This window comes from Telopea speciosissima, chromosome 9 (genome assembly GCF_018873765.1).
Source record: "Telopea speciosissima isolate NSW1024214 ecotype Mountain lineage chromosome 9, Tspe_v1, whole genome shotgun sequence".
Lineage (NCBI taxonomy): Eukaryota > Viridiplantae > Streptophyta > Magnoliopsida > Proteales > Proteaceae > Telopea > Telopea speciosissima.
Window position 1 is genome coordinate 52,475,082 of NC_057924.1, and position 14,621 is coordinate 52,489,702.

The 14,621-nt window shown below is 34.8% G+C and overlaps 1 protein-coding gene across 1 annotated transcript in view; it reads left to right on the forward strand.

Moving 5' to 3' along the window:
- Window positions 1–8,688, forward strand: part of LOC122640299 — a 32,890-nt gene extending 24,202 nt beyond the window's left edge. Inside the window, exons 8-13 of the mRNA XM_043833453.1 lie at window positions 4,319–4,430; window positions 6,540–6,593; window positions 7,050–7,098; window positions 7,817–7,911; window positions 8,004–8,119; window positions 8,212–8,688. Of these exons, the coding sequence (XP_043689388.1) occupies window positions 4,319–4,430; window positions 6,540–6,593; window positions 7,050–7,098; window positions 7,817–7,911; window positions 8,004–8,119; window positions 8,212–8,554 (769 nt within the window). The 3' untranslated portion in view covers window positions 8,555–8,688. The remainder of the gene's footprint in view (window positions 1–4,318; window positions 4,431–6,539; window positions 6,594–7,049; window positions 7,099–7,816; window positions 7,912–8,003; window positions 8,120–8,211) is intronic.
- The last annotated feature ends 5,933 nt before the right edge of the window (window positions 8,689–14,621 follow it).

Here is a 14,621-nt window from a genome sequence, read left to right on the forward strand (position 1 = left end):
GTGGAACATAGCAGAGTAGTCTTGGTTATCTGTACCTTTCGGTATGTAGGAGTGGGAGTTGGAATTAGTATTGCTATAGTGTTGTTTAGTATGATCGGTCGATAAGCCATGAATTGATGAATTTTATTATGAACTTAAATTTGTAGTTAAAGAATGAGTAAGTGTTCACCTTTTTTCCTCCTGGAATCCAAGCAACCTAAATAAAGAAAGGAATGGTGAAATGGTTCATGAGGCAAACCTGAATAATATCGGGAACCTTGACATCAGTTGGAATTTATAGAACATCATTGTTATACTTCATTGCTAGATATATTTCTAATTTTCAGAGATACATATCACAATTTGTTCAGTTTCTATAGATTAGTATACCTTTATTTTATGTTCAAAAGTGGGGAATATAATGCAGTCATACATTAAGACCAGTCCCTGTTTTGGTAGTAGATGGGTATGGGCTTTAATTTTTTTTTTTTTTTAAGTTTTTGGTTATAATGTGCTCAATTACAAAGCCAAAAATATTGGTCCAAGGGGGGTATACAATTTTTAACCATTTCCTGGTAGCATTAGGAGTTTGCAAGTCTAATAGGTTGTTTAATCCTAGTTTCATTAGGGTTTCTGATATTGTAGTTAACTTTTTTCCCCTAGTCATTTAGTAGTCCAGTTATGCTGTTTTCAGTCTATTATACGTAAAATAAGTACTGTTTTTGAGTTGTACAAGGATAAGGAAAGTTCTAGCCATACTAAGAGACTAAAAGTCATATCTTGAGAGTTCTATGTAAGGACATGCACCTTGGTTAATTATGTGTTAGAGATAGAATGAATTAATTCGAGTTCTGGTTAAGTAGATTGGCTACTTTTAAGGGTTAGCAAAGGCCAAGTTTCCTTATAGTTCTGATAATTCCTGAATCCTGATATTCAGGTCAGCCGTTCTTCTTTTTCCTTCTACTTTTTCTTATTGTTAGTATTATTTTCAAAGTTACTGTTCACGGTTACCGTTCACAGTCTCATAACAGTGCTTAACTCTTTTGTTGACCCTATTCTCTTTGAATTCATATGACCCTAGTCAGCCCTAATCAATTTTATCCTATTCCTAACGATCTCTCCTAGATTGGAAGTGTACTCATTTTATTCTTTGGAATTTAGTTTCACCACGACTGAATCCAGAAACTTTGCGATCACATTCTAACTTCCACCAATCTGTGTACTTATATCTTGACCAGTATTCGAGATTGAGTTATTAGACCAGCTAGCAATTTGGAACAAGAAAAAGTGTTAGCAGTTGGCTCTAAATCTGATGCTGTTGGGGTCTTTATAACACATCTACAGATGACAAGTCATCTAGCTCTTATTAAGCCATAGTTAAAAGCCTTCTTTATGATGCGGGAGCATCCCATAATGAAAATTCAGTGGCCTGAGTATGTTTTAGGAACACTAGATCTTTTTTGATGATTTGAGGTTACTAGGAATAAGATATTTCCGACACTTTCTTCTGGGTCTATTTTTGGAAGGTCAAAACTTATTCTTCTGTGTTGTTTGGTTCGGTTTGATAGATTATTTAGTTACCCTTAAAACAAGACCAATATCCTGTCATTCTGATCTATATTTGGGAAGCTAGGACTAACTTTTCAAAAGAAGGGGAGGGGTAAGGAGTTAGTGTTCTAGTTATTGTCTATGTAAATCATTGTAAACATCATTTTTTGAGTGGAATAGGTGGTTTTTGGTTATGTTTAAGGGAGTGGTTTGGTGGTCAAACTAATGCAACCCCATCATGTTAGGGAACCCCAAATTTGGGTCCTATGGTCCCACAAGTGACAAACAGCTCAAATTGAGTGAGTACTGGCACTTTCATAATTATTTAGAACTATTTGGGATGTCTTTGAGTGAGGCTAACAGTCCCTAGGACACGATTAAATAATTTAAAAGAAAGGGATTAAGCTGGAAATTCAGAAAAATAATGGGATAAGTTAAGAACAAAATTCAGAATGAGAGAAATTTATGTAATTATAAGACTTGGGGTCTTATATGCAATTACTCAAAGTAGTCTTCTTCCTTATGACACAACCAGCAGTAGATGGATTTGATTTCAGATGAGGAAGGTCACCCATATGAGCACCAATCAAGCTGAAATTTGAGACGAAGGTCACAAATCCAATGACCTATTGAATCCAAACGGTAAGTACTCAAAATAGAGGTTAGGAAATATTAAAAGAAAGTCACAGGTGCTACCAGGCGGCAGTTGCAGACTCGGTTTCGGTTGCTGGTAAAAAACACCCAATATAAGGGAATTTTGGGAATGAGATGCAAGGTCTTTAATTGCACAAGGCAAGCTTCATCTAAAATTTCAGGCCAAACAGGTCTGATTTTGTGGCTCTGCAAGTTTTCTTCTTGGTCCCAATGATATTGACTAACAGGGATAGGGGAAACAGTAACAGAAATAGAGGGCAAAAGTAAGAGGAAAACCAAGGAACCAGCAACAAGAACAAAAGGAAAGAGTATGGAAGGAGAGAGAACAGGAGGAATAGAATCAGGAGATGGGATAAGGAAGTTCAAACCTGAATCGAGTAGGAAGGATAGAAGAAGAAGAGTCATGAGCATAAACAGCAATCACCAAATGTAACTCATGAATTGTTTCAATCCATTCAACTTAATTGATGGATTACTTGCATGTATATATATATATATATATATATACTCATGACTGATTCCTAAACGTAATCTGAAAGCAGAATTCGAAAGTGGCTCAACTTCTTACTCCTACGATAGCTATCAAATAATAATAAAATGAAATTCCAAATGTAACCCTAACCATTAAATAAACCCCCATCCCTGGGAACCAAAAGCCAGATTTCAACCTAGTTCTTCTCAGTCTGGGTCCCCGGATTGGGTCAAGCCAGTCCAGCCATGAAGTGCAACTGCATCCCATTCCCAGCCTTGTTCATGGTGAGAAGCCCCTATTTGTTTGTCTTTCTTTTTAATTTAGTTATAGTTCTATTTGGGCATATTATCTGTAGGTTTTGTAAATTATCTGCATCACTTTGTCAGTATAGAATCCCTTAGGAAGGGAGGACAAGTTTACTGTAGAAGAGCAGATGACTGATGTTCACCCAGTAGCCATGATTTTGGGTCTCCAAAGCCTGCAGCTTCTTGCAGATCAAAGAAATGCTGCTGCTTGAACATAGCTAAGATTATTGATTTGATTCATATAGTGAATCATAAAGAGATTGAATTTCAAGTATCCTTTTAGAAAGAGTGATAGAGGGAGAAATTACTGAGACTTGGCAGAGAACTTGGTCCTCATCTCAAGCTTCAACATTGTCTTCCTCACTGCCTTTCCCAAAGTTCGGGTAGAAATTGTTGATTTAAAGACGATCCAAATGGGAAGTATGGTCTCGATGAAATGATGGTTGAAATTTAAACCAACTAGTGAATTCAAAAAGCAATTAATTTAACCGACACCATCTGTGGGAATTTATCCCACCACAAAACCAGAGGAAAAAGTTGATTTAGTGAAAACAATGAGCATAATGAGAGTAAAGGGGTTTTTTTTTTTTGGGGGGGGGGGGGGGAGAGCAGAGGGTGGGTAGGAAAGATCCTGACAGCTTCTTTGCTGCTCTCATTTATGAAAACCTTGAAGAAGCCGTTGGACCTTTGATGGAGAAAATGAATTTCGATCCAATTTAAAACTGCCTGCTGATTTCTTAAAACCACTGAACAGGTACGTACATATTGAAGAGCAGCAGTCAGGATATAAGATTCCACGACCCAATGGTCATAAATTGGGTGAGATAAGGAACATACTGAAACTGTTGTAGACTTGTAGTGCAACTTCACCCCCTATTATATTTCTTCTGATGTATGAAACCTAGAATATGAATCTCTCTTCCTTGCTAGGGTGAAAAAGTCAAATAAAGTCTCATCTAGAAGAAAAAAGTTTTTTACTATGATATTCAAATCAAATCTCTAATAATTCAACAAGAAGTATTTGTGTTAGAATTTCGAGGATCCAAAACAGTTGATGTCACATTTGTTACTTTCATAGTTGTCTCGGTGTCTAGGCAACCTAAGGGGTTGAGGGGGGGCCTGGACGCAAGGTGACACCAACAAGGCGCCCGCCAAGGTGACCAAGGCACCTGGATGCCTGGACAACTATGGTTACCTTTTCATGTGTGTTTTTAGTAGATTGTTGAAATTTTCCCATAATTGCTTAATGCAATATTTTCTTCATGCTGTTATCAAATAGATGAGATACTGTAAGTTTTCCTGGAAAATGATATATTTAATAGTGTATTTTCATAAATACTTTTTGTATGTTGTCTATCAGATATTGGAAGTTATCGCTATTGGTTCACCCGGACAAATGCTCGCATCCACAAGCCCAACAAGCATTCGTCAAATTAAATAGGGCATTTAAAGATTTACAAGATACAGATAAGGTATTTTGGAATTCAACATTCAAGGGTTTTTTAATGGTGCTTTTGATTTATTCTGTATTTACGGTAATTGCATGTCATGTATCAGCATCAAAATACCTTTGTCCCTATCTTTTTTATGGAAGTTTTCTGGATAACAAAAAAAAAAATTGTTGCTATAGTGTACAGTCACCTTGTCCTGAGGTTCTGGCTAACAAAATCATATATATATATATATATATATTGTACCGGAAGGGTGATTTTAAGAGACGTATCATATCGTAAGCTACAGATACGCATTGAAATGGTCAAAAGACACATGGACATACACTTTTGGAGCAAAAAACAATATAAATAAGTAATATATAACATATATCATGCATAAATATTAAAATGGAGAACAACATATAACGAGACAAGAGACTTTCATTGATTTGACAAATCCTTACAAATGATCAAGTATGATGCATCAACTAACTTAGTTTTACCTAAATCTATCGATTTATGGCAAAAATACATAATTCAAACATAAAGATCAAGTTTTTCTAAAACCTACCTTTTTTCTATGAAATCTTGTTCAAGCTCTGATCTCAAAAATAAAATCAGTCTGATAGTCACATGGGCCTTTAATGGCCGTATCAACGTGTATTGGTTGGTATCGAACTGTATAGGTATGTAACAAGCTGTATCAGCCGATCTGTGAGAGTATTGATACGTATCGGCTGATACAAGACGATACCAATCGAGACATACTAATTTCTAAAAAGAAGATAAGCATTGGTATGTATTGTATCAGTATCGACCGACACAATACGCATCGGCCAATACTTTAAACCATGTTGGGTAGTATACTTGTTACACTCTCTTCCCTATTAAATTTTTTCTTTTATCAAACCAACTCAATTCAACTAAGAAACGGCATCCGACCAATATGAATATGACATTATGCATAAGTGAGGCACATGAAGGTCACTGGCAAGAGTGATTGATGGCATGCCAGCCTGTAAGTGAATTGCTGGGGGAATGGAACTTTCTTTCTTCATCTGAGCAGAAATGAGGCACGCAAGAGCCACTGGCACATTGATACCAGCCTGGGATGTAATCTGCCAAGCCAGGTTTTTCCAGTGGCCTAACAAATAATCAACATGTTATGGAGTTCCTATTTGGCCATTCAATTCTATTAAAATCCATACTTTCTTAGCTCTTATCCAAAACATCCCGTTTCTCACCACTTCTAGTAAATTCTCTTTTGAATGTCAACAGAAAAAGTAAAAAACCTAGGGTTTGGCTGCAATAATTCTGTTCACCATTCCATTCTGAGGTTCTTGATTTGGTTCAGAGTTCTAGAGAATAATAACAGAACAGATGACCACACTTAAGGGTAGGATCAATGTAAAATCAATGGAATTAGTATGACATAATTAGTAGTAAACAAGAGAAATCAGAAATTAAATTACTTTCAAACCAGTTGTCACTTGTCAGGTCTGGCTGAAATGCTAGTTGAGTTTAAGAGTTTTAACTTTCCTATCACTCGATTAGATTTTTGTAATACTAATCGGGCACAGGTTGGCTGGGTGGCTCACCTAATTATGCCATGTGGCATGTTGGATGGCGTCGAAATTTTGTGGATAGGTAGATCTCATGATCCCCTGCTCACTTGTCATTTTCAGCCAGAGTTTGCCAAGTGGCAAAACAAAGCATGGGAAAATCTGGGACCACCAAGAGGGTGCTTGAGCATATCTGGGATAGTAATTGATTAAATTTGAGGCTGAGATTTTACAAATGGTCAGTCCAGACCATTCCTAAGATATCTAATGATCAGAATTGCCACATCATCATTCAACATGGCACAATTAGATGAGCCACTGAGTCGAGCTTAAACGGGTGGACCTTTTACCTATTTTTAGATCAGTTTCTATATCATGTTGTTTGCTTAATATTTTTGTTTGGATTTTTTCCTTTTTCCCTTTCAATTTATTCGGGCCCCACTTGTTAGAAAATTTACTGATCAAAAGTTTGATTTTGTTCTTCCGAGCTTGAGTGCCCGTGCTGTGATTTTTACCATGTATTGCTTTTAATCAGAAATTTCCATAGTCTTGTTTGTCTGGTGTTTTATGTTGCTGTTTCTTGTAGCGAAAAGTGATTGATGACAAAATCAGACTGAAGGAGGAGCAGGAGGCGTTCAAGGTATTACTGTGCTTCAAACTAAAATGCATCTTCACTCTTCGAAAGTTTTTGGTTTGATTTTCATTACAGAAATCTATTCTCTCCTTTCATTGTTTGGTCGATTTGTATGTCTTTGCAATGTTGAACCTTCGACCTTGTGTTCAACATCCGCACACTTTAACTGAGCCTCCCAGCTGTTTATTTTCTCTTATTTACGTGATTATTCTGTCACCATTTTTTTAAAAGAAAATTTGTAACTAGTTCATCATATTTCATTTATATTATTCGAGCCACCCAGCTTATTTCAGTTTTATGAATTTGGCATAACTTCAGCATTTGTAATACTTGTTTTTTGAATTTACTTATTTTCGATCATTGAATACTTCATTCATCTCCTCTGACAAAGCTTTTTCAGTTGTCACGATCCCTAGCAATAGGCTAGTCTCGTTTGTAATATTCTTTGATTTCCATCTGCAGGTAGAGTTAAAAGCACGTCGTGAGGCTGCACAATGGCGAAGATTGCAAGGTTAGCTATTTGTTTTTCAGGGATATTAAAGTTAGTGGTGGTTTCCATTTCAAGTTCTTCCATGGTCTCTCTCTCTCTTCCCCACCTCTCAGGGGTACCCTTCTTGCACTGCATCTTCATTTCAAACTGGTATGCACATTCATGTAGAAACAGTAATAAATTGTGGTTGTTGAAGTGTTTTCTTGATGGGACATTATTGTGAATCCCTTTAGGGGGAAATTGCAGGTTACAGTTACACTAGATACCTTCTTACAATGAATCAACCAAACAATCATAAAGAAAGCTAGACTGGTGTCTGGAATGTGAATAATTTTAAACGAATTTATTTTATGTAATTCTCTTTTAATATTATATCATGATGTTTCAGTATGATTCAATTGAAATGTAGGTTTGATGCATAATCCATCTGCTTTACAGTAGGATAGAAAAATCCATCAAGATCTTAGAGATATGCATAGTAAACCAAAGACATTGATCATCTCTACTGAGGATCAATAAAAAAGGGAAAGCCGTTGCAGACATACCAACGTTCGACTTGGGTCTATGAGGGGAGTTCCCTCATACACCCTTGTTTTTTCCTCTCTTTTATGCTCTATCAAGCTTTTCCTTTTATATGTATATTTTTATTGAAGCCTTAGATTGTGAAATAGGTTTATGCTCTTTGTGATGGTAAATAGTTGCTGTCATCATATTAATTGAGACTTTGTAATGGTTGCAGGTATATCGATGCCTGGTGATGATGAGCTTCTAGAAGTAACCATACTACCCCAGAAAAGAGAGGAGTGGATGACAACATTGCCACCTGAAAGGAAGGTAGTTTCTTTGAATATTGTTAGCATCCTTTGTTTGTTGTGATCTATTGCTTGGCCTCTGAAAAACTATATGGTTTTCATTTTCTTTATCAGCCAGGTATGACCATGCATTCAACAACATCTTTTAGTAAGACTACTAAAGAAGGACGTGGTGATACCAGTGTTTGGACCCAAACTCCCATGGACAGGGCTCAGCAAGCAAAAATGAAGTATGATATATCTGAAAAGCATTTTTTGTTGCATGATGCTTCACTTCTCGTTATTATAGAAGGATTGGATAACACAATTTCTTACTTTTCAGTTACTTAGAGGCTTATAATAAGGCTGCTGCACTTGCGTCAAATGAAGAGGAGAAGAAAAGGAAAAGTTCAGATGCAGACTTGGTGGATAAATACAATCAAGCAAAACGCTCAAAGTCACTGGTACAGAAGCACCAAGAAGAGGCAGCTAGTAGTCGTTCCAAGAAAAAGATCAAGCAGCAAACGGATAAAGAAGAGTGGGTGGGAAAGCACCCATGGAAGCCTTGGGATCGTGAGAATGACCTAACAGCTGGTAGACAAAAGGTTAATTTAGATTCAGAAAGCATGATGCAGGGTTTGTCTTCCCGGTTTTCTTCAGGAACCGTACAAAGAAATTTCCTTTAGGTCATGTGGCAGGTTGAACGTAAAATTTGTATCACGTGAGTTCAAGCTGTTAGTGATGAAAATCAACAGGAAGTAGGATGCTTAAGTCTAGCACCAACAGAATGAAAAATTAAGGAGAAGAAAAAGTTGTATATTATATAAACTCAGCCATTCAATGTATTGTATTCTTTGAAATTTCATTTCGAATTCGAAAACCAGGGTGGCTCTGCAATTGTGTTTTGCTCTATGTTGGAGATTGTATCATCTAGATTTGGACCGAACCAAGCTAACTTTTCTGGGAGATGAAAATCATTTGATCTGAAACTGTTGTGGTTGTCAGTCAAATGTCTCTGCCTATTAATTCCATTTTTTAAGGCCTCAGCTTAGTCTTTTGATGCTTACAGAAGAGAAATCGGAAAATTCTTTTTAAGTTGAAGCCTGAAAGATCTCGGCTTTAACATCAACTCTTAGGCAGGTTGAGCATTGAACACAGTAGCCCTCTCATTTCTGTCTAGACAAGTGCTCCATTAAAGCAGGCAGAATGAGAAACCTAATCCTTTTAAGTCTTCTAGTAAATACATGGAATCTCTTACTTATCAGCTAATGATAAAAAAATGAAAGCATCACCAAACCCTGCACCAAATCCATTCCAATCCACCCAGCAGGGAGTATCATAAGCCAAGGGCATTCCATCAATGAGAACGATTCTACTCCTCCCAAAGCCAAGTCAGTTCAGCTGGTTTTGATGTTCCAAACAGGAAAAATAACAGATTCATTTTTCATAAAACCAGAGATCAGGTGGCTGGTTTCGCCAACCAAATCAAGTTTGATCTAGATTTTAAAGCAATTATTTAACCCTAAACCCAAATTAATCGCAGATTTTTGGGGTATTCACAAAATATTCGGTCGTCTTCTCTTCCAAGAAAGATGAACTCAATCAACGGATATCGGGAATTTGCCGGCCTTCGTTGGTTGCGAATCGGTGACTCGTAGTTTAGAGTATTCAACTATGTGATCCTTTGCTCTTTCTTTGGTCCTCTTAGGGATAATGTATATTGATACTGACCCATCATAACTAGGATTTCAATAGCCTTCAAAAGTCCTTTTAGTAGTACGTCTAAAGCCATATTGCACTGAAGCCACTTAACAAGAATTTGAATGGAATAGGGTATAAAATGATGTAACATAATATGAATCAATTATTCCAATCTCTCTCTCTCTCTCTCTCAACTTAGGAAATGTATTGTCCACATAGTGAAAGTTATCAAATTAAAATTTTCACTATTGTGTCCAAGTCTTTTTAAATCTTCACTTTGGGCTGTTGACATCTGGTGTGAGATCGGTTGATTTTGTGTGAACCCTAATAACTCCTACATCTAAGAATTAGTTCTCGACTAATAAAATTTCTTTCCACCAACATTTTGGCTATGCTTTAATAAAATTTATGTATTTTTTATGCATTGGAAGCAATTGTGTGGCCAATTTGAACAGTAGTAATATAGAGGGGAGGTCCTGGATTAGTCAAATATCAAATTTGATCACCAAACGCAATCATATTGTCCAATTTATATGAGTTTTTTCCGTAGTATTTCAGGGCTTGCATTATAACACTTTTGTTTTTGGACATGTTTTCATTCCAAAAAATTATTTTTTTTTGTATTATTGTTACTGGGCCAAATTTTTGGGCAAAAAAATGTGTTTGGTAATACATAATAATTTCTATTTCTTGGTCAGAAAAGAAACAGAAACAAGTTTGTTATGCACCATCATTTCTGTTTCTAGAACTTTTATAAAATTTCAAAAATGCCATTGAAATACCAAAAATTTGGTGGTGTTGTCAGTGGTAGTGGTGGTGGTTATGGTGGCGGTGGTGTGGAGGAGGTGGTGGTGGTGGTAGTGGCGGTGGTGGTGATGGTGGTGGTTGCATTAGAGGTGGTGTATTATTTTGAACATGAAATTACTACTTTGCCCATCAAATTGACCATATGCTCATTAAAGAGCAACTCCCCCTTATTTCTTTTTATTTGTGGGATAGAAAAGCTTCAAATTGAATTTTCTTTTTTTTTTTTTTGTTTTCTATTTCTCAGTAACTTTTTGTCCTAGTTCGTTGTTATGAACCAAAAAAAAAAAAAAACCTGATGTTAACAAACAGATTTCTCTTACTTGTTTTGTTCCTACGACAAAAAACATTGAAAGAGAGAAATAGAAATATTATCATACAGACCCTCAATTATTAAACTATCTTGCTCTTTTCTTGACATATCAAATCATTTCACCCCTTTCTACCCAAAAAACATCATTTCACCCCGGACAGAGTTTAAAAAAAAAATCAATTATATTCGAAAATCAAGAGATATCATCTAGAAAAACATTTGACTTTCTTTTCTTTACTTGTTCAAAACTCTTAAAAGATTAGAGAGGGGAAAAAGTAAACTTAATAATGCATAGATCATGTGGTCAGAAATTATCAATATACTAACCTTTCTTATATGTAAATCTTTTGATGGGGCCATCAATACGTTCATTCTAATGTTCCAAACATTAGACATGTGGGTCATGTGGTGTGTCATTAGAAGCAAAAATCTCTCTACATATCTTGCACACCAAGGATTTCAACTTACTATATTGGTGGACAGAAAGAATAAAAAATTGCTTAGGCCCATTTGGACTAAACATATCTAATGAAAAAGAAAGAAAAATTGATTGAGACAGAGTCAGTGGTATGGTGCATCTATTAAGTCCACTAATCTATTTATTTACACCTCATCAGATACACCCTTCACAATGACTGGCAATCATTTTTGTTTGTTACGAATATAGATTTAGAAGAAAAGATCAGTAATAATAATAATAATAATAATAATAATAATAATAATAATAATAATAATAATAAAAATAATAAAATGGAGAGATGACAGGACCAATCTATACCATCCAAAAGATGGGATACCTCTATAGTGGCTATGTATTCAATCTCTTGGTCTATACGTTAAATCAATGTTATATTGATACAAGATGTACTTGCATCCCTTTATTAATAATTTTTTTTGCTTTTTTTTTGGTGATTTTTTTCCCGTCACTATGGCTAGTGAAGTGTAACACTTCACCATTTGTTAAAAGTGCTAATAGTGAAACATTATACTTTACTAGGCATATTGATGCCTTGAAGGAGGGATTTTCTTTGTCAATATGCCTAGTGAAGTATAATGCCTCACCATTTGCCAAATGGCAGCACGTGGGTTAGTCTATGTGATAGAAGACCAAACAATCATCTCATTGATAAAATTTCAGCTTAAAAGTGGCAAATAGTGAAATCTTGTACTGCACTAGTCATAGTGATGCCTAGGAGGGGTTTTCTTCAATCTGTTTTTTATTTTTTATTTTTAAAAAAATTGTGAGAGAATTTTTCCACTAAGAATAATAAAAGAGGAATACTAAAAGCAGAGTGCACTTGTTACCTTAATAGTAGCCTTAAGGCAAACCAAACTCCTAATTTAAATAATTAAGTTAGAAAGAACTTTTTTTAAATTCTGTTTTAGGCTTTAGCTGGCTTCAAGGCATAGTTGCTAAGTCATTTGGATTAATTCCAAGTTCACAATTCGCGATTCATTGGTTTTTAATGAACTCGAAACATACATTGATTCAATTGATCATGCATCAGCTCACTTAATTCATTATATTGAAATCTTAGGGGAATCTCTTAGCTAAGTTTACAAGGTTAGATGCTTATGCTTTTTTTCTATACTAGTTTAACTTTTTTCTTAGAAACATTTGATGGAGGCTGCTCGTACTATGGCCATTGTGTTTGTTTGATGATTGAAAAAGATTTCTATTGAATTGATTCTTTCTTCTTTGGTTGATAGACTTGGGATGTTTGTTTGATAGCTTTTGTTGTTTGTTTAATGAATGCCTTTCTTATCAGATGCATTAATGAACTTGATCTCAATATTATTCATGAATGTAATGTAATGTCTTATCAGTCCCATTCATGATTGTGACATATAAATAAATCTTAATTATGGAAGTCTACATTCTGGGTTTGTTTAATTTACCACATTTCGTGAATTAATTTACTATGATTAGAGAATCAATTCGATGGAACTGATTCGTAGTTCGTTAAGGAATCTAGATAATTCCAAAAACTATGTAACAAAATAAATTGATATTAAAAAAGTTCTATTTTATATGTTTTTGTTTTTATTGTTGCATGCATCAAAATAGAATGCTTGGCTTGGACATAGCCAAAAAAACCAAGAATGGAAAGAACCATTCCCCTTGTGTTTTCCAAAATATAATATATGAACAAGCATATTAAACTGGCTCTAAATTTGAAACAATCCAAGAACCTCACATGTGAAACTAAAAAACTTGAAATTTAATGGCTATCATTACTATGCAAAAAAAATTCAAAAAATCAATGGTGTACAGAGCTGACTCGGACTAGGATACTTAACAATAGAGGCTGTTCATTTGGTGAATAATTAAATTAGGCAAGGTACCTTAGTAACCCATATTCAAAATTAATATATTTAGAAACTCTATTATTAAATTTTTTTTAATAAGTATGGATGGAATGATTTCATGAGAATGGATGCATGTCTTTTTCTAATTTTTTATTTAATTCAACACATACATGTGAGCTTCACTTTAACATAAAGATGGAGAATAGTTTTTATTAAGAGAATCACAATTTTAAGCCTAAGGCCCTAGACCACTAAGCCTTTGTCTTCCACTAAAGTCATTTCCACTTAAAATTGGATTCCAACCATGAGAATCTAATGCATGATTTAAGGGTGGTCCCACTTGTTTCCCTTTAAATAATTAGCAAGAATATCCAAAAATATTTTTAATTTTTTTGGAACAGTTATTAAGAGTGGATGTTTTATTGCACATCCCACTTAGAAAGAATTTATAAGATGGGCCTACATATCAAGTAAAAGGAGACACAAAGGTCCATACCCTTATAAAAATTTTTGACTAAAACAAAATTTTGTTAGAACGAAATGAATATCCAAAAAACAAGATATGACTATCCAAACCATTCTTTAAATATCTAAATGGTCATAATTGTTCTATCACCTTTTCATGTGGCAAACCTAGCTTTTATAGCCGTGTAGTAACACAAATGCCATAAACAAAGTATGAAGACATGAAACCCATTAAGCTAAGCAAATTAAGTACTTTTAAGATGTAATTAAATTGGTGCTGATGTAAGGGCTGATGTTAATAGCTGAGCTAAGGCATGACATCATTTTCTTTATGATCTATTTTAATTGTGTTTTTAGTAATGCAAGAATGTACACTCAACTTTTCTTTGCTTTTCAATACCTTAAGAGTATATCTTTTTGGGGCTTTGGGTGTGTACATTTGCATTCATCAATGTAAAAAAATCAAAGCATTAGGACCTTGGACCTTGGATGCATCCTCGTAATTTAATAAGATAGTGTTAGACCGACCATGGCACCGACCATGGCGCCGACCATGGGGACCACCCACTGCTTAAGATAGATTTGAATTCTACAATACTTTTGTTTAACAAATTAACAATCAATCTATAATATTCAATAACTCTAGAGCATTTGTTTTAGGGATTTTTGTGGTGTGCATGTGTGATAAAACCCAAAAATGTGTACGACCTTGGAAATTGGATGAATCCTTGTAATTTGAGTAAAATAGTGTTTGGTTGTTCTTGGAACAAAACATAATTTTATTTAACAAAAATTTCAATTTTAATTTTAATTATACAAGATTGTATGATGATTACATTAGTGTCCTTTTTTTGGGTAAATAATCAAATCTAATATTCAATAATTCAAGGGCATATCTTTTCTTGTAGTGGAATGTTCCTTGGATGCTGCTTTGACTATTTCTTGGACTTCTTCTTTTACTTATTTTCTTTTTTACTTTCTTACTTCTCTTACTTTTTTTCTACTTTTCTTATTTCAATTACTATCATAGTCTCTATTGGATCCATATAGTCGACTTCATTTAGTTGGGATAAGGTTATGATTGTTATTGTAAGGGGTTGAGAAAATATTTTTTAAATCTGCAGCAAAACATTCATTTATATATTCTATCAAATAAAGAA